The sequence below is a fragment of the Sylvia atricapilla genome, chromosome 22 (assembly GCF_009819655.1).
Source record: "Sylvia atricapilla isolate bSylAtr1 chromosome 22, bSylAtr1.pri, whole genome shotgun sequence".
In the NCBI taxonomy this organism is placed as follows: domain Eukaryota; kingdom Metazoa; phylum Chordata; class Aves; order Passeriformes; family Sylviidae; genus Sylvia; species Sylvia atricapilla.
This window is the reverse complement of record NC_089161.1, coordinates 5,060,030-5,085,316: the sequence shown is the minus strand read 5'-3', so window position 1 is coordinate 5,085,316 and position 25,287 is coordinate 5,060,030. Positions and strand designations below refer to the sequence as shown.

The following is a 25,287-nucleotide window of genomic DNA, read 5'->3' as shown; positions in this document are numbered from 1 at the left end:
TCTTCTAGACCCTGCTCCCATAGCGTGGGACGAAACCCACCATTCCAGGGAGGAGGGAACCGTCCTTGTACAAGAAGGACATTGAGCACCCTGACACCCCCGGACAGGGCATTGAATTGTTCCCGCAGATGTCTGGCCATTACCATAACCATCCCGGGAATGTGGGCAAATAAATCCTACCCCATGTGCAGCCACCCAGCACCCCCATCCCACTTGGAGGGCCATTCAGCATGGGGGTGGGAAAGGGGGCTCTGGAGGATGACTTCTCCAGGATGAACATACGGTCCCAGTGGAGGCTGCCCACCATGCCAGCATCCACCCCCAGCTGCCTGGGCGCGTGAGCAGACTGCTGATGAGGCCACGGCGGTTAACGATTGCCAGGTCCTGGGGCTGCAATGGGCTTGGTGTCACCGGGGTGGTGACACGTGTTCCCCGCACCCCTGTCCCTCTCCTGCGGGCGTACACCACTGACAATGGCTTCTCTTGTTGGTGGCGTGGCGGCATGGTGTGCCTGAATTCCCTCGCTGAATGAACCGCTTCCCTGCTCCCAGCTGAATTCCTGGGGTGACCCCTGGGGAGCTCCCAGCCCACGCCAGGAGGTCAAGGATGGGAACTGCCCACACAGCCCCGGCCCCTCCACCTGTTGGGGAGCCCCATTTCCCCATATCCCTCCGCTGTCCTTTGAGGGGTTCCCATCTCCCGCAAGACCCAAATCTCTCCTGTAGGACCAAAATACCCTCCATGCCCCAAATCTTTCCCCTAAGAACACATTCTTCCCTATAGGATTTAAACCTCTAGGCTCCAACCCCAAATCATTCTCCTCAGGCTCAAACCTCTCCCCCTCAGACCCAAGGCTCTTCCCTGGACCCCAGTGCCCCCAGTCCATCCAGGCCCCAAATTCCCGCTCCCCAATACCCAATTCCCGCTCCCCAATACCCAATTCCCCTCCCCAGTGCCCAATTCCCCTCCCCAGTACCCAATTCCCGCTCCCCAATGCCCAATTCCTGCTCCCCAGTGCCCAATTCCCCCTCCCCAGTACCCAATTCCCGCTCCCCAGTGCCCAATTCCCCCTCCCCAGTACCCAATTCCTGCTCCCCAGTACCCAATTCCCGCTCCCCAATGCCCAATTCCCGCTCTCCAGTGCCCAATTCCTGCTCCCCAGTACCCAATTCCTGCTCCCCAGTACCCAATTCCCGCTCCCCAGTGCCCAATTCCCCTCCCCAGTACCCAATTCCCCTCCCCAATGCCCAATTCCCCTCCCCAGTGCCCAATTCCCCCTCCCCAGTGCCCAATTCCCGCTCAGCTCCAGCTCACCACCCCCTTAACCCCAACTCTCCCACTGGAGACTCAATCCCCCCGGGACCTCAGTCTCCCCACACAAGCCCATTTCTCTCCCTTCCCCTCAAACCCTGCCCCGGCGCTGGCGGCGCCCCCCCGCTCCCCTCAGAGCCGCCCTCCGGCCTTTTCCCGCCTCCGCGGCCGCAGTCCCTCAGGCGGGGCGGGCCCGGGCGCCGAGCGGCGGCGATGGGCGGCGGGGCTCGGGAGCTGGCCGGCTACCTGGCCGCTCTGGCCGGCTGGATGGCGGCGCTGGCGGCGGCCGTGTTACCGCACTGGCGGCAGAGCTCGTACGCCGGGGACGCCATCATCACGGCCGTGGGGCTCCACGAGGGGCTGTGGATGAGCTGCGCCGCCCAGAGCACCGGGCAGGTCCAGTGCCGCCTGCACGACTCGCTGCTCTCCCTCGAAGGTGGGTACGGGGACACGGGTAGGATGAGCCCCGCTTCCTTTCCTGGGTGCAGTCCCCGCTCCCCGTCTCTGCCTTGGGTCTGAGCTCCCTCCCCTGGGATCCTGAGCTGCCCTTGCCCCGCTGTAAGTGTGAGCCCTGCTGTGTGTTTGACCCTCCCTCATATGGCTCTGAGCCCCTCTCTGTGGTTGAAGCCGCCTGTATGGGTTTGAACACACATCCCAACAGGTCTGTACCCTCTTCACGTCTGGACACCCCCTTTCCCTGTGGATCTGAGCTCCCCTGGCCCCTCCTGGAGCCTGGGTCACCTTCACGTCCAAGTCCTTCTTGCCACCATCACTATTGTAGGTCTGACCCACCTCAGAACAGTCTCAGGCCACCCATCCACTGAGCTGAGCCTCGATGTGTGTCCAAGCTTCCCTCTCCATCTGTGAATCTTGGGTCCCAGCCTCCTCGTCCCAGGACTGAGCCTCTCTTGGCCCTGTGGGTTTGAGCCCCTTTGTGTCGCTGGGACGCTCCTGGCCCCAGCAGGTTTGAGCTCCAACGTGGGCATCACATTTAGACACCAACGGTGCCCCATGGGGACATCAAAAACATCCGTGACTGTGCATCACCCTTTTGGTATTTGGTGACTGTGGTGCTGCTCCAGGCAAGGTGCTGCCTAGCCCAACCCAGTCATGACCAAGATGAGAGTGGCAGGGAGGAAGGTCAGGTTAGGCACTGGGGGCAGTGCCCTGAGCTGAGCTGAGGTCTCCATATCTGCCAGGTGGGGAGGATATGACAGGGGAGCTACACAGCAAGGACAGGGTTAAGGACCAGGTCCATCACCAGCATGGAACTCGGTGACCTTGCTTCCAGTACCTGGCTGTGGCCAAAGGCACCTGCTGGGAGCAGTTTTTCTTCCCTCCTTGCAGTTCACATCCAGACATGCCGGGCTCTCATGGTCATTTCTCTCCTCCTGGGCTTCTTTGGCATCATCGTGAGCGTGGTGGGCATGAAATGCACTAAAGTTGGGGAGGAGGATCCTGTCGCCAAGAGCCGCATAGCTGTTGCTGGAGGTGTCCTCTTCGTTCTCTCTGGTAAGGCAGCTCTAGCTTTCGTACATCACTGGCGCAGGAATCCTCAAACACCTTTCAACATTGATAGAGGAAGGGGAGCAATTCGGTGAGGGCTGGATGTCACTGACAGTCCATGTATAGTGGAACAGCTAAACAACCCTCTCACTGCAGGAGCTTTGAGCTAGGTGGTCTTCAAAGGGCCCTTCCAACCCAAAACATTCTGTGATTCCATGATTCTGTGCCCAGGTCTGTGCACACTGGCTGCCGTGTCCTTGTACGCAACCCAGGTGACCTACGAGTTCTTCAGAGAGAGCACCATTCCCATCAACGCTAGGTAAGAGCCTGGCTCAGGGGGGGCCCTTCTGAATCCGGTCTTGTCCCTGCACTTCCCATTGCACCTTCCCTTGCTGGTTTTGGTGGGGCACAGCGTTGTGGGCTGATGTCCCCCACGAGTGGGACCTCTGCCAGCCCTCACTGCCACCTTGCAGAAGGTGTCCCTGTTGCTAAAGCTTTAGTTGTTACCAGCTGGGACAGGGTAGTGGTGGACAGGTGGAATTTCAGCCCAGGGGAGGATTAAAAGAGGGGGACATGTGGGAGCTGGATACAGCCAGCAGGAAAGGTGGGGATGGAGAGGGAAGAATCAAAATCTGCCTTGGCATCATCAGAGCTTCGAGTGTCTTATTGCCCATCTCAGTTTACACCTCTGCCTCTCTGCCCCTCCCTGACGATCCCTCGCCCCTTTCACCACAGGTACGAGTTTGGCTCTGCTCTCTTCGTGGGCTGGGGGGCCGCCAGCCTCTCCCTGTTGGGGGGTTCCCTCCTGTGCTGCTCCTGGCCCGCCAAGGAGCGCCGAGGACAGCACTACCAGCGGCAGGCACAGCCCTCCACGGCCCGGGAGTATGTCTGAGCCCTAACCCCGCCCTCCTGCTGCCCAGTGCCTCCCTTCCCTCCCAAAAACAGCCAAGACCCTGGTGCTCCCACCCTGCCTGGACCCTGCTCGACACCTTGCTCCTCCTTACCTTCCAGTTTTCAGCACTATTTTCGGTGCTGAGACAGAGGTTTTAAGTGTCCCACCTCCCATACCCATCATTGCCATGTTCTCCTCAGCTGGGTGGGGTGGCACCCCCAGCCCTGCACTGCAGCCAGGCCGTGTCTGTCTGTCTGTCTGTCACAGGGATGCTGTGGGGGCGATGCAGGGAGGCTGGTGCTGGTGCCACAGGGGCACAGAGCCAGTCCCACGGGGTTGTGCTGCACAGAAGTGCTTTGTACCATGGCCACCCCTCTCCCACATCCTGTTTTCAGGAGCAAGCAGGGAGGAAAGCCAGTGCTTGCTTTTCCTGGGATGAGGTCTTCATTTCTAATGGCACCAGCTTGGCTTGGGGTTCAGGCACCCCCACACCCTGCTCTTGGCAGAGGGATGCTTTTAGGGTGCAGCATTCCCCTGCCGCATTGCTACTGAAAAGCAATACTTTAAGAATTATTATTAATTATTATTGATTCCTGCCTGGAGGCCAGTTGTTCCAGCTGAGCTCTGCCAGCCCAAACCTGCCCTGGGCTCGTTCCTCTCCAGGACCAGGCTGTGCCTTGTTAAACAAGAATAAATGAGTTTGGGCAAATTAAAGCAGCAAAAAGGGGTTCTGAACACAAAGGATTTGTTTTTAGTTTTGGTGCCCAGCGCAACTATTTTGAGTGGCAGATGGACAGAGCCCTGAATTTTGGTGCCTCCCTGCTGGGTCCAAATCCCTCTTTCCCACCAGGATCCCTGAGAGCAGACAGGGAAGGTTCCAAACACAACCTGCTAATTGCCTTCACCTCTTTGTACCTCTATTTTACTGCTACTAATTGTTTTGTAACTGCCAAAGCTCCAATTTTATCTGTAAATCCTCCAAACTCCCTGTACTCCATCCCTCCAGCCCTGCTGCAGGTGTTTTGCCAGCCAACCCACAGGGAAGGACACTGGAAATTATCCAAACAGCTTCATTATCTATTTTTTAAATTATTTTATTTTTACACCCAAATATGAAGAGAGAGCTGACTTTTTAAATTTTGGTTTGCTCTATTTTATTTTATTTTGCTTTATTTTATTTTACTTTAATTTATTTTCTATTTCTCTGTTTTATTTTGCTCTATTTTATTTTACTCTGTTTTTCTCCATTTTATTTTCTTTCCCTCTATTTTATTTCCTTTCCTTCTATTTGATGTTTTGCCCATGCCCAGGTCTGGGTGTTCGGCTGTGCTGGAGGAGAAGCAATGCTATTTTTTTTCCCCAGGGAGGTGATTTTTCTCTTTCTCCCTTTCTCCCTGGCATTAACAGCCTTTTTCTCTTTTTAAATTACAGTCCCCCTGTAAAACTGTGTCCTGCACCCCTCAGGGGAGAGTAGTGCTTGTAGGCTGGCATCACCCATCAGGTGCTGAACCCAGATTTTGGGATTCCCCTCAAAAAACACCTAAAAAAAAAAAAACCTAAAAAAACCCCAAACCTAAAAAACAACTAAAAGCCACTGCAGTGAGGATTGAAAAGGAACTTTGTGCTTTAAAACAAACAAAGCTAAAAAGGTGGTTTTATATTTTAGTGTAAAGAATGGCTTTTTTTCTATTAATATAAATTCCATTAACTTTTCCATGGGATGCATGGCCTTGGGAAATGGGATGGGTGGGGATTTTTAAATGCTTTTTTTTTTTTTCTTTATTCTTTTTGTACTAAAAATTGTGACTCGGTGGTATTAAAATATTTTCAATCATGGGCATCTTTCTGGAACTGTCTCTTTGATCTCCCCTCACTCCCCATCTGGACCAGGCCCCTCCAGTGACTCCAGTGCTGGTTCAGAGCCACTTCTGCAGGAGCCTCTCCCCATCCTCAACAGTTCTTCCCCTCCTGGCTAAATATATTGTGTCTTTTGCCACATGTTACTCTCAAAGGTGGGGATGTGGCCTTACAAATTTCTTAATTTAAGGTTAAATCCTGGGAATCCAGCTTGGCCTTCCAAACAAGTCTCTTCCCAAGGTGAAATGCCACCAACATCTTCCACTTATGGACCCTCATAACTGAGGTCTCCCTATTTTCTCCCATTTCCCATGAATTCAGAGCTGACTTGTGCCTAATTGGGTATTTGCTAATTTGAGCTGATTTTTATTCCCCTATGCACAGCCCTGACCCCTGCTGTGCATGTTTTTCTTCAGAGGTCATGTTTTCCATCCAGGTTTTTTCATGGCTGCTGTATCATCTTAGCATCCTCATATTTTTGGCCCAGAAATACATCCCACCCCACCTCAAAGCCAGGGATTTGCTGTCCTTGATCTCCAAGAGTCACCTGAAGGCTCCCTGGGGATGGACACCCAGGCTGGGAGCACATCAAAGAGGGGGATCTGCCTTTGTTCACAGCACAGGCAGGCTGGAACAGAGTTTCCTCCCTCCAACACACATCTTTTGGTCATTAAACCAGTTTAATGAGCAGTATTGAAGTTTTGGGTCATACCTCTTGCTTTCAGCCAAACCTCTAGAAAATAGTAGTCATTTTTAAATAGGCAGAAATGAAGGACAAAGGAAGATGATCCCCACACAAAGGCATGCGGAAGGGCTTTTCTCACACTTCTGAGACAAGGCTGTTTGAATTTGGTGGTGTTTCTAATAATTCTTATTCACTGTCCTGCCCCTACAGCATCTACCAAGTCCTCTCTAGTTCTCTGAGATGATCCCATCTAAGAAAACATCTTTTGGCTTTCCTCTTCCAGCCACAACAGGGTTTTTAGTACAATATTTGCCAAAGTTCAAGGTTTGTGTCTTGTCAGCACTTTTTTTGGGCACGGTTTTGACAAACCTCATGGTACCCAAGATCTGATTTTCACTGTCATTAACCTGGGAAAGGAGCTTAATCATTTGACTACTGCTGTTCTACTACTGGTTCTGTTCCTCTACCTACCTCTTTTCACTCCCAAAAAGGCTTCAGTTGGGGATTGACAAAGCAGATTAGTTTGATATATCATAAACTGAGTGTTTAGACGAGCAGAAAATATAAATACACCTATTTTATAGGTGTTGCCAAGACCATGGAGGTACAGTTTTGTATCACTTAGGGTCACACAGTATTTCATGTGTCACAGATGTCCAAGAACCATAAATTCCTGAGCTGCAAAGGTTGGAAAATGAAGGTTCAAAAACTCTTCTGAACATTTTTGGCCGTAATTCACTGCTACATGCCAAAGCATTAGGCCTGCCATGTGCCAGAATTCTGGGAAAATAGGATAACTCAAAGCCCCAGGAGTCTCACACATCAGGCACCTGGGCATCTCTGCAGGGCTGAAGGATTTGCCAAGATTGGTGTTTTGCCAAAATGCCCACAGCAAAATGCTACAGGGGATTATCTAGAGGGAAAAAAAACCCCCAAAACCACAACAAAACCCAAACCCACCCTAAAAACCCAAGTGCACCTCAGCTATGACCCATGGAATGGAAATATGAGTATTTCCCATGGGTGTGAGAGATGAGGGTGAGCAGTGGCAGAGCCATGAGGCAGAGCTGAGCTCAGGGATGCTCAGAGGATGCTGTAACACAGATCCTGTGTAATCCCCAGATAGTGGGGGATTAGAGAACAAACCTGAAGTTTTTTGGCAGCTCCAAGTGCCAAAGAGCTGGGGTGCTGCTACCGTGGGTCACAGGCACCTCCTGTGGGGCTCACCAGACATGGTACCTGAGCCATCACCACTGCAGTGATTTTCACTTGTTTTCTGCTTAATGGGGAAAAAGAAAAGCCCTAATTACCAACCAAAGAGGTTCATTGTAACCCTGGCATTCCACCTCCTTTCTTTGGCCCCTTCCAACCCTCTGAACTCTGGTACCACTCCTGGATCTTAGGCCGCTCCAGTGTCTTAGGCCACTCATTCTTAGGCAGTAATTGAAAGGTCTAATTGAAAAACAGGGGTTATTTGTCCAGGACACAGAGTCTCCCACCTGAGGAGAGCTCCCAGCAGGTTTCCACTTGTTTCCCCACGTGACATTTTTGGGGAGGCTCCACTCCCAGCCTATGACTGCTCTAACTGCAGGGATGCCCATCATGTCTCAGAGCACAAAGCCCAGCTGATGTCCCTTGGACAAACCTTAAATAGCCCAGCACAAGCTCCAGCTGGTGCTGTGTATCCCTAATTCCATCAGATGAGTCAGGATCCAATCCCATCAGCACTTCAAATCCTTCCAGACCTACATCCCTATCCCAAATCATCAGCAACAAAGAGATTCTGTCATCATCCCACTGCAACAAGGAGCCTGCGGTGAAGGTAATGCTCCCCGTGAAACCCTTTTATTATCAACAAGGTTTAGAGCTGATTTTTCCCAGCATTAAGTATTTCTTTCTCTTCCTTTTTTTTTCTTGCTCATGTAACTGAAGTGGCTGAACAGATTTTCTTCAAAGGCTTTAAAACAGCTGGGGTCTAGCAGAAACAAATAAGGTTCTGTGGAGTTAGCTCAGAAGGAAGCCTGGGGAATTTAAAAAATTTATTGTAAATTGGGGTCTAAGAGACTGCCCACTTGGAGTGAGGCTGCTGGAAGAGCTCAAAGATGATGGGAGAGTGATGCCTCTACTCCCAGTGACATCCCAAGAGGGGATGAAGGGGGACATGGGGCACATTGGGGGTGGGAGCCTGTGCCATGCCAGGGTGGGCAGCCTCTGGCTGGACATACTAAAGCTGGTGATGATGAGTTATCTTCTCGTGCTAATTAGCCCAAGGAGCTCAGAAACTCATCTGGTCTTGTTAATTAACGCATTTGTATGAACTTCTATCCAAAGGGCTGTTGAAATAGTTGCAACTTCAGGCAGTAAAATATTTGGCATTTTGAGTTGCAAAACATGACAAAGTAGGATTCCTGCCCAGGGTTTGCAGGCACAGTGTCCCCTGCTCACACCTTGGGCATGGCTTCCCTCTCTGCACAGTCCTTTCATCTAGGAATGGAAACATCCATCTAGGGTGGAAAACAAATGGTGCCATCCCTTCTGCTCTGTGGAAAGCCTTGGCAACTCCTCAGGGCACCCACTTCATGCCCCAGCAGCCTTTTTGCCCCTTGAAATGGAAAATATCTCTTTGGGCTTGTTAATCTTGCTTAAGATTAGGACACCCCCATGGGACACTTGCTTGTGCTCTAACCTGGACATTCAACACCTCATAGCTTTTGTTGGAGTAAAAAAACAAAAGCAAGAAAAGGCAGAGGATGTATATGGCAGGGATGGAGGTGTCTAGATATTCTCTTGGAAACGTGCTTAGGTCACAGGGTTTTGTAGTTATTTGACAGTGGTTTCCAGCAACTCTTGATTCCCAAAGGGTAAGTACTGGTGGTTGGCAGGTTCTATTTGGATGAGAGGGAACCAGTGTGGGAATGTCTCCACTACAAAATTAGTGTGGGTCTAAAAGCTCTTTTTACATGTAAACCTGGTGGTCCAACCTTGGCTGAGGACATCAGGGCATTTGACAGCAAGTGAGCACTGTGAGACAGGACCCTGGGGATCCAGGGGGATCCAGAGGATGCCTGGCCTTGGTGGTCCTTGGAAGACTGGGGGTCTCAAAGTGGCCAGAGCAGAGAGCATGAACATCTCTGTGCCCTTGCAGGTCACCCCATGGGTGCAGCCCTGCAGGTGACAGCATTCGGGCTGGCTCTTCTCTCAACACTCTTCCTGCTCCTGGCCACATGCACAGACTGCTGGATGGTCAATGCTGATGACAGCTTGGAGGTGAGCAGAGAAATCACCTGGAAGGTGAGCAGAGTAGGCACCTTTAAGGTGAGCAGAGCAATCTCCATCATCCTCAAGGTGAGCAGCTGAGAGTAAGGTGGGTGCCTTGCCATCCATGAGGTTGCACCATGTCTCCACAGGCTTGGAAAAGGGACATGGTGGGACAAATCCACCACTTTTTGAGTTGAAGGATTAAACCATTATAGAGATAGAGGGATGGAACAGGAGAAAACAGAGAGCAGGTATGGGCAGGGAGTCACTGGGACGTGTCCAGGTGTACTGGTGGGAGCCTGAAATCTGCCCTGCTGGGCTGGGAGATCCTTGGGAAGCTGGGGAGACTCTGGTGCTTTTTGCATGAGTGCCTTTCTCCTGCTTCCAGGTAAGTCACAAATGCCGGGGCCTTTGGAGGGAGTGTGTCACCAACATGCAGGACGGGGTCAGGACCTGTGACCAGTATGACTCCATTCTGGCTGACCACCCAGGTGAGATGATCTGGCTTGGAGGCATTTAATATGTTCACAGGTCAGAGTTTTCTTGTAAGGGAAGAGGGAAAGTGATTTTCATTGCACCAAGCTGCCCTGTGTCAGTCACCCACACCAGCCTAGGGCTGCTCTTGGTCTCCCACTCCAATAGCCTGGCCTTGGCAGCAGCTCGGGGTTCAGTCAGACCTGCCATGGGGTTATCAGGCAGAAAAGATCCTGTGAAGTTGTGCCACCTCCCAACAGACATGTTCTGGCATGTAGAGCCCAGGATTTGCAACCCACCATGCTGCAGGCAGAGCAAGGACCATTGCCACTGGCCAAGGACTCATGCCCACACCTCAGGGACAGTCACATCAGGGTAGGGACATTTCTTCTGGCATGCACAGGGCACATCAAGCTCTGCAGAGAGAACCCTTGTGGTGGGTCATGACATGGAACAACACAGATTCAGGCAGTGGAGAAGGAAAGTAGTTGGCCTTGTACAAAGGGGGCTGCCACCTTGCTCTGGGGAGAAGGGAGCTTTGCAGGGAACAGTCCCATCACAGCTGGTGATGTGATCCATGCCAGCTCTTGTTTTTCACTGGAATATTGACATTTGCTGTTCAAAACACCTGCTACACAACTTGGAGGAAAAAACAGTGTGGACAGCAATGTCTTCTGCTCAAGGATGGCTTGAGCAGGCGACCACCTGGTGCTTGTGGGTATACCTTCAGTTTTTTGGTTTCTTGAGCTGGTCTAATCAAGGGTTGAAGTCCTTATTTAGTTTCTAATGAGCTTGTTGAGCACCTTCCCTTGGCCCATGGCAGGGATGGGCTTGGTGGGTTCCAGTGTGATGGCCACTGGTGAGCTGGGTGACTCTAAGAAAGGACATGGGCAGAAATCTGGAGTGGAGAGACCTGTTCCTCTGATTATTCCTGATTCCCATTTCTGGTTGTTTCAACTTCCCTGCCCAGTCAAGATCGTGGTGACACGGACCCTGATGATCACAGCAGATCTCCTGGCTGGCCTGGCTTTGGCTACACTGATCCTTGGGCTCGACTGCATCACGTTCCTCAAGGAGGATCCTTGTGTCAAACTGAAGATGTGCTATGGAGCTGGAGTCATGCTCGGTGCTGGGAGTGCGTGGCTGGGAAGGCTTGGGAGCAGACAGACCTCATGTCCCACAGGGAGCTGGGACATGCTGGGAGCTGGCAGCACCCCTTCAGCAGGGCTTGGGGAGCATGGGGGTTGTATGGTTATTGTTAACAAGCCCCATTTTTCCTAGGCATCCTGGGACTCATAGGCTCCATGTGGTATGCAGTGGATGTCTACGTGGAGAGGGCCATGCTGGTGTCACACAATATATTCCTGGGAGTCCACTATGACTTTGGGTGGTCGTGCTGGCTGGGGATGGCTGGCTCCACGGGCTGCTTTGTGGCATCTGTCCTGCTGACCTGCTGCCTCTATGCCTGCACAGGTCAGTCTGTCTCATCCCACCCTATCTCAAGTAGCTTTTTGCCCTGCAGGGATAAGGGCTGAAGGACCAGCTCAGGGTCCAGCCTAACCAAAGGAGAGACCCCTTTGTGCCCAGCCTGTACCCCTTGACTGGAGAGGCTACACAAGGCAGAACAGGGCTGAGTGAGGGCCCCCATAAACCCTATCTATAAGTACATGAATAGGGTGCAGGGCTCCACCCACATCTGTGCGCCTCCAGGTCCTGGTGAAGGTGTGCTGATGTTTACTCAAAGCAGTAACTGTGCTGGGGCTGAATCCCTGTCATCAGCCAAAGCTTGAGCCAGTGGCTGCAGGGATGTTCTGGCTGAAATACAGCCCCACCAGTCCACCAGGGACACTGATGCCTCCCCAGACATCATCTCCAATCCCTATGCCTGGTCCCATGGGGTGAAGTTAACCCTTGCTGGCTGCCTGAGTTCATTCCTCCTGCCGTGTCCCCATGCTGTGGCAGCCCCAATTCACCCTGCCTGCCGTGACACAACCCCAACTCTTTCCTGGTAGCCCCCAGCAGCCACTGTGAAGCCCAGAGGCATCCCCAGCCCCAGGGCCGAACAGCCACCAGCAAGATGTATGCCATGGATTCCCATGTGTGATGGCAGCAGCACCTCCTGCACCCAGCCCCGCCATGGGACACTCTCCTGGCCAGTGCCACTCCATTAAAGCACTGGCATCTGTACTGAGACATTTCTGCAGCTGCTTCCAGGCTCTGACACAGCCACCTGGCTGCCAAAAGTGAGGGTACTGCAGCAGTCAGCAAGGGTTTTTTTTTCCCATCTCCAGCCAGGTTTCATGAAAATAAATCCCAAAAAAGTGTTGCTTTAAGAAAACATGCCCCTGAAAAAGAGGAAAAATTGAAAAAGAGGGGAAAAAAGGCTGACCAGACAGGTGACAAAGGGTTTACAGGGGTGCTTTGTGTACCAAGACTCACCTGCAACTCCAAAATTTTCCCTGGGAAGGCTGTCAGGACTCTGAGGGCAAAGTAGCTCCTCTGACATCGCTCAGCCCATGTTTTGGGGCTATTCAGTGGGAAGTGGAGCAGCACTGACTCCATGTGGCTGGCAGCCCTGGTTCCTCCCACAGCAGCCCCACTGGAAACCTTCCCTGGGCTCAGACACAAGGTGGCACAAGGTTTATGTTCAAAATCTGGGTAAAACCAGGAGTGTGGAACACTTAGTTATCCATGTTTTCTTGGGGGGTCATCAAGGAACACCGAGGCTGTACACACCAGACATCAGGAGGTGAGTCAGTCTGAAGCCTGAGGGGGATGCCCTACCACCAGTAAGAGGTTTTTAAGTTTACACAAAATGGGAATTCTTCTTTCCAAATGAATTAATATCTCTCAGCACTTGTAAACCATTATAAAAACAAACCAGAACCACCACCAATTCAATCCCGCCACTCTCAATTACTGAATGCTGGGTTTGGCCTTTACTTTCCCTTACTTCTCACCCCAAGCTAAGCACACAGACACCATCACAGCACAGGGAAACCAAGCAGAAGCTCCTCAGCACTGTCATCCTGAGGTGGCAGGTGGAGCTCCAGGCCCCAGCAGATGGTGCTGCAGGGGCACAGTCAGAGAAGAGTGAAGTGGACTCCTGCAGTCCCACTCCTGCAGCCCAGCCAGGCTGCAAAGCACCTGCACCCAGAGCCCAGAGGAGCTGCAAGGGTCCTCTTGAGCTATCTGCCCCCTCACATGAAGCCAAAAGGCAGCAAAGCTGTTGTTTTTTGCAGGTTCTCACACTTCTGCCAGATGGCACGTCCAGGGCAAGTCTGTCCCCATCACCAGCAACACCCCAGGGACCTGGGAAAGGAGAAAATCCCAACTGAGTGAAAGTAAGAAGGAGCAGAGATGAGATTTTGGTGTCAAACAGCAGTGTCTGGAGGGCAGGATGCTCACAGGTGGCACAAGCCAGGGCATGGGCAGGTGGGAGCATTAACAGGTGCTTGGAGAAAGCAAAGCCTGGAGCACTGGGACTGTTGGGACACCTGGGGTCATTGGGACACTGGAGCCCACATGAAAATGATGAAGAGCACAGAGCTCACTATAAAGGTCCCAAAAGCTGCCATTGGACAGCCACCCCTCCTGCAGGGGGTCTAAGGGGTGTTGCCAGAGCTGGGCACAGACACAGCTGAGCCCCATGCTGAGGGAACGACCAAAGCCAGTTTTGGCATCAGGCACAGCTGTCCCCATGCCTCTGCACCCCTGGGGGAACAGCTGGCTCTACAGTGCAACTTGTGCAGTGCACTGCAGCACAGCCTCAGCGAAAAGTTTGGGATTTTTTGGAATCTAAAACCTCCACAGGGTGCCCAGAACACTGCCCCATCTCTGGAAGTGCCCAAGGCCAGTTGGAAAGGGCTTAGAGCACCCTGGCCAAGTGGAAGGTGGCCCTCCCCACTGGCAGGATATGGGATGAGGTGAGCTTTAAGGTCCTTGTTCCTCCAACCCAAACCAATGTGGGATTCTACCATTTTTGGTGGGATTCTACCATTTTCTGGGGAGGACTTTTCCCTCTTTTTTTAAGCACCCTCACAGCACCTCAGTTCTGCAAGTGCTGTATTCCAGCAAGGACAGGCAAGCTGTTCCAGCAAACAGCTCCTGGGCAAACACTGGGCTAGCACCAAGCTCTCCCTGCCCTCTTTGCCTGCCCATCCTTCTCCAATGTGACTCAATTGCATCTTCATTGGGTTTTTTACTTCAAGTTTTCTGTTTCACCCCACCAGCCTGTATGCCCGAAGTGTCACTTTTTCCCCAAACCTTCTATGAATACTTAAAAGCCTTTCACACTAAAGTGGGTTAAAACACCTAAGCACACATGGTAACTCTTTAAGACCTTTATTAACAGATGCTTGCAGTTTGACTTGAAAAAATCAGGCGTATATTTCCATACAAATTAAAAATGAGGTTCTTAAAAATCTCAACGTGACCAGATATGAAACAATTTACAAACTTTTAAAGGTATATTGAGAAAAAACAGGCTTTTAAAAAACGTGTTTATCATTTCCAAAAAGAGAATTCTTTAGGTAAAAATAATAAAAACCCCATGCTGCATAGATAATGCAGATAGTTCTAGTAATCTGGTCAACAGCAAAAAGCAAGCACTTAAGGTCTTCCGTTCCAATTCTTTTGTTCATTTCTTATTGCTGGAATTTCATTTTCGTCTTCATTTCTTTAAGTCTTTTCTTTGATGACTAAACTGAAAAAGAGGAGAGAAAAAGGCTGATCAGACAGGGGTGCTTTGTGTACCAAGATTAACCTGCAACTCAAAAATTCACCCTAAGCTGCCTGTCAGAAGCTCAGAGGCCAACCCTCACCAGCTGCTGCTGCTTGTCAGCCCCATCCCCTGCAGCCACCTTCCCACAGGACCAATGCCAAGGGCTCCAAAGAGAGCACCCCGTCAACTTAAACCCAAAGGGATCCCTCTGGTCATGGGGAGGGCTGCTGGGCTGCTTCTACCAGCTCTGCTGACATTCAGCCACTGCTCAGAGCACACAAACTAAACCAAGTGTTCTCCAGTGCCACCAGACAGCAAGAGGAACCAAGGTGCCATTGTGGTATCCTTTTGAAGCCCATGTTCTAAGACTCATCCAGGAGGTTTTGACCACAGAGATGAATACCAGGATACAACAAATGTTCACCAAAAGTGCACAGAGGTCACTGCAGCACAGCCTGGACTGAATGATCCATCTGCATGTGGAACATGAAGCACTTGAGCCCTGCAGAGCAAGACCCCAAGCTCCCACAGTTGGGAGAAGCTGCAGCTGCTGCCAACACTGAGCCATTCTTCCAGCACAACTCCCCCAGCCCCTGTCCAGCCCATCAATGTGACCACTCAGTCTGCTCCCACCACAGCCTAAATGCCTCCTCCACTTCCCCGCTCCCCAGGTCATCAGCAAGGAGCAAGTGACAAAAGGAATGGGATATACACATGGGTGACAAGAAATGCAGAAGTAGAGTCCTGGCAATGAAAATATTCCCAAATTAGCAGACCTGTCCCTCAAGAGTCAGCACTAAACAAGCCCCAGTTGTAGCCAGGTTCCCTTGTAACTAACCCAGCCTTTGGCCCCTGCACTGCACACAACCTTCCCGAGTCCACACCTCAGCACTGCAACACTGCAGCTCCCACATGCTCTGACTAAAGCACCATTTCTACCAGTTTTTCCAGCATTTTTGATTAGATAAAAAGCTGCTCCTGAGACACTCCTGCTAATTCCACATCATCTCTGGAGAAATGGATGCTGAGGTCTCAATGCCATCCACTTCCCTGTAGGGACTCAGCTCAGGGAGTTAGGTAAATCCCAGCACGTGCTTCTCCTGACTACTCTTAAGTCTTTACACTTGCACTGCTTGGATTTCTGGGTGAGCAGAGACTGCTGTACACCTGAATTACCACACACAGCCAACATTTTAAGTGTAACACTATTCCATCAATGACAATTAAAGCTTGTAACCAAGCCCTCCCAATCAGTCAGCATTGACACAACAAAACCTCCTAGTTGGGTTCTGCAGACACAGAAGATGACACGAAGAGCCCAAAGCTCATGAGGCAGAAATGAAAAGCACCAAAAGAAGGAGAGAGCAAAGGGCATCCCCAGGCCCCTGGGCACGCACCCGGATGATGGTAGAGATGTTAAGCCGGTATTTACTCAGCCCCGCCCTGCTCAGCCTCGGGAGCGGACGTGTTCTCAGCTGGTGGTTCGGCTGTCTTCGTCTCTTTGCCATCTTGTGGTTTAGGGTTCTCTGGGCGTCTGCGTCGGTAGTTGAAATTACGGCGGTACCGACGTTGAGGTGGCTGCTGACTTTGGGTTTCGTCCCCTTGGTTCTCTTTGTCTTCTTCGTTTCCATCCTCTCTAGGCTGTCTTTGACGAGGAGGACCCCTGAAAGTCAAGCTAGGCTTTAACCATGCAGCACCTGAGCATCGCCATGTCCTGGCTCTGCTGCTGAACGAGGCCCAGGCCAGCAGCTCATCTGCAGCATACCTGCGAAATCGTGGTCTGTAACCCCGGTACATGTTTTGCCTGACTGGTCTGCCGTCTCCTGCACCCTGGTTGTCAGCACCCTGCAAGACATCAGGCCACAGACCCCCTCAGCCCCAACCAGAAATGTGCCAACTCCACAGCTTATCATGCTGTGAGAAAGGAGCTGGAACACTGTCAGCTCAGTCAAGGTGAACAGCAGTTCTAGAGAACAGGTGTGCACAAGGTGGAGAATCCTCCAGTAAACCACACAAACTGAAACACTCTGGTTTTTAGAAGCCGTAACATGAAGCCCTTCAGCTCCTTCATTCCACATTACTGCCAAACCTTACCAAAACCATCTGGAGTACCTACAAGAAGCGTCAAAAGGTGCATCCCATCACCCTGCTCCAAAGCAACCAAGCCCATTCCGTGTGGCATGCCAGGCAAGTGTTACCTCCACTATCTCTCCCTGCACGGGAGGGTTGGTATACTGTGGACGACGCCCGTAGGGCCTACGCATGTAGTAAGGTGGGTACCGCCGCCTGCGATAGGGACGGCGTTGCTGGGCTTGGCCTTCTGGGATGTTCTCTGCTCCTTCATTCTTTTCCCCACTCTCACTGTTCTGGTAGTTTTGCTGGTAGTTGCGTGGAGGACCCCTACGACGTGGATATCGTCTGTAATGGTTACGATCTGCTGCGTATTTACTGCCCTGCACTGGAACTCCACCAGGTCCTGTGACATTGGCTGCCTCCGCACCCTAAAGATGGAAACAGCATTAGGGGAAACAGTCATCATCCCACCAGCTACAGCACAACAGTCTAGCACTGAGCGATGATTTACATCCACACTGTGAAGAAATGAAAAACCATTCACCTCCTTGGATGTCATCAGGCATCAACTCAAACCACAGGCACCACAGCAAAGCCTGCAGTCTGAGTTTTCCATGTGTGCTCTGACACCCGAGAGATGCGTTTACCTTTTCTCCCTCAACCACATCAAACTCCACGGTCTCTCCATCTCCTACGCTGCGGAGATACTTCCTGGGGTTATTCTTCTTTATGGCAGTCTAACAACACAACAGGACAGGCACAGAGTAAGAATACAAAGGAAGACTTTTTTTTTTTTTTTAAGATTACTAAATTCTCAATTTGTTTATCTTAGGAAAGACCTGTACTCCTGAAAAAGCAATTGAATCATTGGGAAAATCCAGGAAGTCATAAAATGTACCTGTATTATGCTCTAGATTATTTGAAATGTGCAACAGCTTTATTATTAACTGGAAGCACCTGTCAACATCCTGTCTGCTGGCTAAAAAGGCCATTTGAAAACAAAGAGGAAAACTCCCACATCACACACTGGCTAAAGGATTTCTAATCAGAGTTTAAGATCCAACATCACTGTGGATAGTTTTACATTCCTCTGAAGCCTATACACCAATAAATCAGCCTTTCCAATCACCCTCTTGGATTTCCAGCCCTCCATTACTTCCCACACACCACAGGACACAGCAGCTTCTGTGTTCCATACTCTGTAAACATAAAAACGGCCAGGTATCAAGAGATCTCCTCCAAGGCTTCCAACACCATAGTGACCACAGGACTAACCGGTTAATCCTAAATCTACTCCAGCTGTGTACTGTACAACAAGAACTGGCCTTTTCCAGGTGTCAGCACCAGACAATCCTCTGTATCAGTGGCCACCTGTCAAACATTACTAGAACAGACTCAGTTTTTGGTGCTCTGCAGTATTGGATGACATCTTTGACAGACAAATTAATACACACCATGTCCAGCCATGGTCTGCTTATCAAACACTTTAACTGAAGGGCAATAAAAGTGTAATAACTTTAACATAAATACCTGCCACACAATTTGATTAGTTTTCCCCCCCTAAATGGAACAAAATCAATGGAAAAACATGCCCAGAAGTCTCAGTAATTTAAAGGAAAGCCTTATTACAACAGCAGCCAGTTCAACAGCTTTTTGTGATACCTGAGCTATGTAACAGAGATGGAGAAAAGCACAGACAACTAGAACTTTTCAAACAACCTGATTTCTCTCAGATTAGAGCCCTTTAACTGTGTTATTATAAAAAATATTACACTAAAATCATTACCAAACTGTTATTTCGGAAACATAGATAGTAGCTACATGACAAATCCCACAACACAACCAGTAAGTCAAGGTCACTTACAGGTAACCCTACTTGCCAACTGGTTTGAAAGCTTCCCCTCAGGGTATGTAAAACCTCTCACAAACCAGTGCCTCTAAAAGCTGGTAATTCCAACAAAGAAAAAGCAAGAATCTGAGAAATTATAAACACAAAACACTTCCCAGTCATTGCTCTTCCCTTTCTTTGTGTTAACATCAGCAGCATATCCCTAACTTGAGACAAAAGAATGACCCATGGACTCCTAAATGCCAGAAGTAAACCAGGCTCCACTAAGAACTCTTTGTGGGCTGCTTATACCAAGATCCTGAGCCAGAAAGGGCAAAAAGCAAATTGCTGATCACATCTTGCAATTCAGACAAAGAACTAAACTAAGGCAAACCTGCTCCATGAAGTAAGACACAGGTGTGGTGTGCAGTCTTGGCCTATCTTCCAGAGGCTTACCTGTTTGCCATACATTATATCTAAGGATACGTATCAGCTAAATTGAAAAGCCCCTACTAAAATGTTTGTATACTTTCACTGAAAGGCTAGAGCAATAAAGTCTACAATTTTGTCTAGGAAAAAAAGAGCTTCATTGGCACTTCATCCCTCAGTTAAATTAATTTCTCTCCCTGTTGCAAGCTTTTAATTTATTTCCAGATGCTTACTTAACCCCTGTACAAATCCACAAGGTGACTGGAGTCCCAGCAGTTACCCCCAAGCCCATGCTGGCAGCCAGTGCAATTCTCATCACTGTACACCACCAGCCCACTCAGACAATGTAAAACACCCCCAAGTGCAAACAGGCTCCACTTGCAATGCAACCAAGAATCAGTTGTTTGTGTTCAAGTGACAGTGAAAATGCAAGGCTCTTCTACAGCTTCAATCCTACTTAAATGGGTCAGGCACAGTCCATTCTGAGAGGGAATGTGTTTCAGTTTCAAGGAAATCTTACCTGATGGACAAACACATCTTCCTTGGTGTCATTCCTGCAAGACAACAGGAAATTGATATTCGTGAATAAAATGCACAGTAAATTAAAAATTCAGTTGTTTGTTACAGAGCCAAAATGCAGATCTATCACAACAGGTCTTGAGCATTACTCCTCAATCTGCTCTCACCTAGTTCCTATCAGCTTACTGTGTATAGGAAAGACATCAGCAGGCAGCTTACACAAAGTGCAAAGCACATGCTGAAGGTTCAGTAAGGCACATTTCTCCTCACTGCTGCACACCCCTCTACCCTTCACACCCCATCAGCACAGATGTCTGAACACCTGACAGTGACCACTCACTCCTGCCCAGCAGTGCTGTGTGGGACACTGCCTACTGCAGCTTTTGGAAGCAGCTCTGCCCTTGCCACTGGAGCCTCACTCGCATCCCCTCAGCCTCAGTGTTTCCCTCACCTGAGGAACAGCAATACCAGCTACCTGTGAAGGCAGCACAGTCGGCCAAGCCTCTCAAGAAACACAAAACAGCTCAGGTCTGTATCTATAAGGACCCAAGAGCAACCATCCCTCAGCATGGCCCTGGCAGAGCTTCCACAACTGCCATGAGCCCAAACAACCACAGCTCAGCACCAGCTTCAGTGAGAAGTTTCTATTCTGCTCTGAATGTGTACAACTGAGATACCCTGTGCTGGTTAGAGCTGCACAAGCCACCTCTCCCACTCCTGAAGCTCCCACCACACCAACCCACCCTCATCTGCAGTGCTCAGTTTCATTTGTGCATGGAACCGTTTGAATCAACAGCTAAATGGCTTTTATTTCCTAGAATGATTGGGTAAAGACATCAGCTTGTGTGAAAACATGCTCTGGAGTGCTCACAGCGAGTGGTAACAGAATACTCGAGTTGGTTTTTACTAAGATAAAGCCACACGCTCCTCACCCCGGCTTTAAAAAGTGAGAATTGACAATTAAACTTCTTCCAGGAACTCCATCCAACCTAGAACTATTCTGCAGATATCACCAGTAAAAATCAGTCCCCTTGTTTCCTAGTGAAACTGATGCCTACACACCTCAAAGGCTACTGAGAAAAGGCAGCCAAAAGGAAGTGGAGCAGAGCCATTCTGATCTCATCCCCAAAGCCACACGATGCAGCATCCAAAAGCTCTTGCAAAGCCAAAGCTGAGACTCTTCTTCGAAACACAATGTCCAAAACGCTGAAAACCTTCACAACATCTCTAGTAAAAATGCCAAACACCTTCCTTCATCCTCGGCTGAAAAACAGTGGTAGGAAGTGCTCTGCAAGCGTGGAAGCCTTGTACTTTTGCCCAGGTTGAATTTTGGACAACCAGACCAGACACTTGTTTTTAAAATCCTTTTGCAAAGCGGTTTCCATTCAAGAGGACATCAGAGTTTGGGCCTGACAACTGACTGGGTCACACAGAGCTCACTGAATCAAGTGAAAACCACTCCAAGCCATTTTACAGCCTCACACCACTGGCCACACCACTCCCAACGCTGTTTTCCAGCAGGCACATCTGGAAGAAGCAATCATGTTGTCATGTGGATGATGGAACAGCAGGAACATCACTTTTTCAAAGAAAATTTGGAAGGGAAACACCCATTCTGAAGGCTGAACAAATCATTTGGCTGATCTTTGCACTAAGCCACTCTTCTATTCACATCTTTTATCCACAAAAATATATTAGAAAAAAGGATGCCAAGTCCAGCAGGGCACCAGACACCAGGCCAGTCACTGCAGCTCCAGTTACATACAGACCAAGCCAGTGGCTTTTGCACATCTACTTGTGATTTTGGCAAACATGAGAAACAACCATCCAAGACCCAGAATTCCAACTCCTTCCCATTTTGGAACAGAATCACACTTCTAACATTAAAAACACACAGAAAATACCTTAAGCGAGCATGCACCTACATCAAAGCTCATTTCAGTTCCAAAGCCTCATTTTATCTGAAAGCAGACCAGGCTAAAGCGGAGCCATGCAAGGGCAGGAGCTCCTGGCACAGCTTCCCTGCAGCCAAGCAAAGATTCCAGAGCTGAGGAAATGTCCTCCCCTTCAGTTAGCAGGCTCTAATCTCTTGATAATACGAGATCATGCTGGGTTTCTCATTACAAATGGCAACCTCAGGGATTTAACAGCTGCCAAAGAGTAATGACTGGGGAAGCTGCTCCGATGTCTCAACTAGCTGCCGCTTCCTTGCTTGACTGACATCACAGAACATTTTCACTACTGAGGGAACAGGAAAAGCCTTCCCTCGAGGTGGGGTTTGTGGCTGGGACTTGGGAGGCGTTTCCAAGGCCAGAGACACGACAGCTCCCAGCCCTGGTGACTGCCCAACGCTGGGAGCTGAGGCACGGTGTGAACAATGCAAACTGGGCAGACTGGGAGGCAAGTCTGTAAAGCTGCAGACACCAAACCAATTCAGGAGCCTGACACACAATCCAGACTAGTTCACAGAGTAACAGGCAGCTCAAAAAGGCAGCGTTTAAACCAAACATAAACACAAGGTCCAATAACAACACTGCACTTGCTGCCCTAAAGGGGGTTCCCCAGTTTTCAGCCATAATCTGAGACTGGGGAGTTTAAGCACCAAGAATTAAGGGAAACAGCGCTGGCAACACTCCAGGGAGGCCCCTCCAAACAATGGGGCCAAGAATTGCCTACTTTTTAAAAACTTGTTTGCAGAGCACTTCCTCTGCCTGACAGGCCTGCTTTAGGTATTTACACAACTCCCGAGCCGTTCACATTATTCTTTCACATCAACTACTATCAAAAAAAGAATCTTCTAGGCACTAGTTTCACGAGACCAGTCCATACACTTCAGTGTAGCACCAGACCGTGTGAACTGTGTTCCTTTCGCTGGTTTTCCCACACGTTAAAGATGCCCTCATTAGAGCGTGTTTGAACTACCAAGTGCTCAGAGCAATTTCTGCTTGCATTGACTGAACTTCACGCAGGAGTTTAAACAAACACTGTGTGCGCTGACAGCCAGTATACTTTTATATCCTTAAGAGGGGAAAAAAAACCCCAACCCCAAAACACCATAAAAAAAAGGACCATAAAATACATCACCCTGGATATAGAATCGCTTCGAGAGCAAGGCTCTTGACGACTCAAAAGCCAACCACGCGGGTCAGAAAGCGCGGGGTGAGGAAAGGGCGCATGTCACCGGCTCCTTCACCGAGCAGGGCGGGCGGCGGCAAAGGCCCGGCCGCCCCCCGCCCGGCCTGTCACCCTCCCCGTTACACGGCCCCGCCGCGCCCGGCCGCTCACCTGTTGATGAAGCCGTAACCGTTCCTCACGTTGAACCATTTCACTGTTCCCAAAACCTTCGTTGCTGCGGGAAGGGGCAGAGGGGAGAGCGGAGGGGAGCGGCGCGTCAGGGGCACGTGGCGGGGCGCGCGCACAAAGGCCCCGCGTGGCGGACATCTTGCGCCGCCCCGCCCCCACCCGGCACGCGGGGCCGGCGGCGCGCGGGGAGGGGACGGGAGGGGGCGAGTAACGGCCGCGGCGCGCGCCGCCGGGGACACGCGCCGGGGGCGGGCAGGGGGCGCGCGCCGCCCCTCGCGGGGGGGGGAAGGGGGAAAGGGAGCGCGCGCGCCACCCTCAGCCATGGCGGGGGAGGGGCAAAGGATCGGGGCTTCCCACCCACCGCCGGGACCCCCGGGGACCCCCGGGCTTGCTCTCACCGATGACCTTCTTGTCCCCGCCAGCGGGAGGCGCCGCCGAGGCCAGGCCGCTGCTCCCGTTCCCGGTCCCGCCGTTTGGCTTGGAGTCGGCGGGGGCGGCGGGAGCCGCCGCGGGGACGGGGGCGGCGGGCGGCTGGGTCTCGGCCTCGCTGCTCATGGCGGCGGCTGTTCGGTGCGGACGGTGGTGGTGACTGCTGTTTGCGCCGCCTCCCGCGGTGTGATGGTGACTGAGGCCGGCCGTGGGGGGGCTGCTCCCTGCTCCGGGCTCGCTGAGCTCCGCTCTCCGCTCCCGATACCGATCGAACTGGCCACAATGGCGGCGCGCACCGGCTAGCCACCCCGCGCGCCCCGCCCGCACGCGCCGCGATTCGCCACCCGGCCCGCCGGTTAAACGAAGAGCGACCCCATTGGCCCGTCCCCGACCCGCCGCCGCCCCCCGCCCAAAGCCTATTGGCGGTCACGCCTGCCTCTCCTCAAGAGCGCGCGCCCATTGGTCGCTCCGCCCGCGGCTGCCAGGCTCGCTTTTCTCACCCGCCCACCCGGAGTCCCCGCCCCCGCCCCTGATTGGCCGTTCCGGCCGCTCCTCCCGCCCCCAACGGGCACGATCGGGGAAGTGCGCGCGACCATGTGGCGGCGGCGGCTGTCCCACGGCGCCCGCGGGCCCGCTTCCGCCGGCGGGGACGGGCCGGCACCGCTGCCAGCGCCGCCCGGGAGCCCACTCCCCTTAGCGACCGCCAGAAAGGGCCCGGGAGCGTTAAATACCAGCGGGAAATGACGGGCTTGGAGCCGTGTCACAGCTCCCTAATCCACGTACGCACATGCAGCTACAGCACTGAGCTGACCCGCGGGGAATCAGCTTTTCCCTAAGTATCCCATCCTTCCCGGAGGGGCGGGGGTAGCTCCTCACCCTGAGCCCGTCTACCCACCCAGGCTGGCGAGAGTCACGGCTGGGTCCTTCACCCCGCTGGAGCCCTTCTCCAACCACCCGCCACCTCTCAGCTCCTCCTTGTCCGCATATCCCTATGTCTTCACCGTACAGCAGCCTGGAGATTCCACACATCTCTTGCTGGATTCCCCAGAGGGAACGTCCAGAGGAAAACCCTGTCCTTGTTCAACAAGTTAAATTTCCTTTAGGCACTTGAAAAATTTATTCGGTGGCCACAGATTCCCTAGCCCTGCCTTGGCTGTGTCATTTGTCTGACATAAGAGGAGGGAAAGGTCATCAGCAACCACCCAGAAGGTCTCAGAGATGATTCACCACTCCACCATTTTTCGAACACGTATCCCCTCGGGCTCAGCCCTTTCAGCACTGCACACAAATCAGTGTCCACTTCACCATCCCACGTTCCACCCTGGCCAGGTGAGGGACACCAATGAGGCCAAGGTCAACCCACCACATCAACCCATCAGGAACACTGGTCTCATCAGCTCTCCCACCTGATCTTCAACTCAGTCAATGAAGGGGAGGGCTTGAAAACAATAACACAATCCCACAAGGATCTGCACCAGGATGATGACCTGGCTAAAAAGCTACAATGATCTCAAAATTGGATGCTGCTCAGTGAGTCACCTGAAAAATAATCTTACAATAGAATGGGAATTAGGGAATATACCAGGCAGTGACCCATGAGGGAGAAAACTCCAGCTCTGGAAGGAAATCTGTGGGGATGTCAGGGCCATGCACCTACAGCTGAAACTGTGGGCCGCAACCATGTCTTTGGGGGGCAACACTGTGGGGTGGAGAGGCAGACCTTCAGAAAAACACAAAGGCCACCAGAAACACCATCTCCAGCATCCACAGCTGGAGGAAGATTCTGGAGCTGACAGGAGCTCCATCATCTCTACAGGACATTCCAGAATTTGCTACATATAACACAAGGGTGACACAACATATGAGGGAATTAAACCAAAAAATGGGGTCTTTGAGAAGACTTTCAGCCAGCAGGTAAGGAACAAGGCACACATGCTGGAAATCTGGAACCCTGCACATCCCATGCTGGAGAGAAATACAATGGGATGTAATTAGCCATT

The 25,287-nt window shown here is 51.4% G+C and overlaps 3 protein-coding genes across 6 annotated transcripts; 2 read left to right on the top strand and 1 right to left on the bottom strand.

Annotated features, from left to right (window-relative positions):
* The first annotated feature begins 1,524 nt into the window (after positions 1-1,524).
* On the top strand, positions 1,525-5,244 carry CLDN19 (claudin 19). Its single transcript, XM_066334363.1, has 4 exons — positions 1,525-1,747; positions 2,659-2,823; positions 3,049-3,136; positions 3,553-5,244. Exons 1-4 carry the CDS (start codon positions 1,525-1,527, stop codon positions 3,707-3,709), a joined length of 633 nt encoding a protein of 210 aa, XP_066190460.1. The 3' UTR covers positions 3,710-5,244.
* Positions 5,245-7,872: 2,628 nt separating this feature from the next.
* LOC136370652 (claudin-16-like) lies at positions 7,873-12,503 on the top strand. 2 transcript variants are annotated; one of them, XM_066334168.1, is made up of 7 exons: positions 7,873-8,073; positions 8,184-8,244; positions 9,397-9,518; positions 9,898-10,000; positions 10,954-11,118; positions 11,265-11,456; positions 11,996-12,503. In XM_066334168.1, exons 3-7 carry the CDS (start codon positions 9,405-9,407, stop codon positions 12,085-12,087), a joined length of 666 nt encoding a protein of 221 aa, XP_066190265.1. In that variant the 5' UTR covers positions 7,873-8,073; positions 8,184-8,244; positions 9,397-9,404; the 3' UTR covers positions 12,088-12,503. The 2 variants fall into 2 exon arrangements, with proteins under 2 accessions (XP_066190265.1, XP_066190264.1); XM_066334167.1 differs by lacking the exons at positions 8,184-8,244; positions 11,996-12,503 and having other exon boundaries at positions 11,265-11,527.
* A 1,808-nt stretch (positions 12,504-14,311) lies between these two features.
* Positions 14,312-23,574, bottom strand: YBX1 (Y-box binding protein 1). 3 transcript variants are annotated; one of them, XM_066334365.1, is made up of 8 exons: positions 23,257-23,574; positions 22,841-22,904; positions 19,557-19,590; positions 17,427-17,516; positions 16,905-17,207; positions 16,472-16,551; positions 16,104-16,381; positions 14,312-14,688 (listed from the first exon to the last, which is right to left on the bottom strand). In XM_066334365.1, exons 1-7 carry the CDS (start codon positions 23,411-23,413, stop codon positions 16,135-16,137), a joined length of 975 nt encoding a protein of 324 aa, XP_066190462.1. In that variant the 5' UTR covers positions 23,414-23,574; the 3' UTR covers positions 14,312-14,688; positions 16,104-16,134. The 3 variants fall into 3 exon arrangements, with proteins under 3 accessions (XP_066190462.1, XP_066190463.1, XP_066190464.1); XM_066334366.1 differs by having other exon boundaries at positions 14,312-14,683; XM_066334367.1 differs by having other exon boundaries at positions 16,104-16,369; positions 23,257-23,573.
* Positions 23,575-25,287: the final 1,713 nt, after the last annotated feature.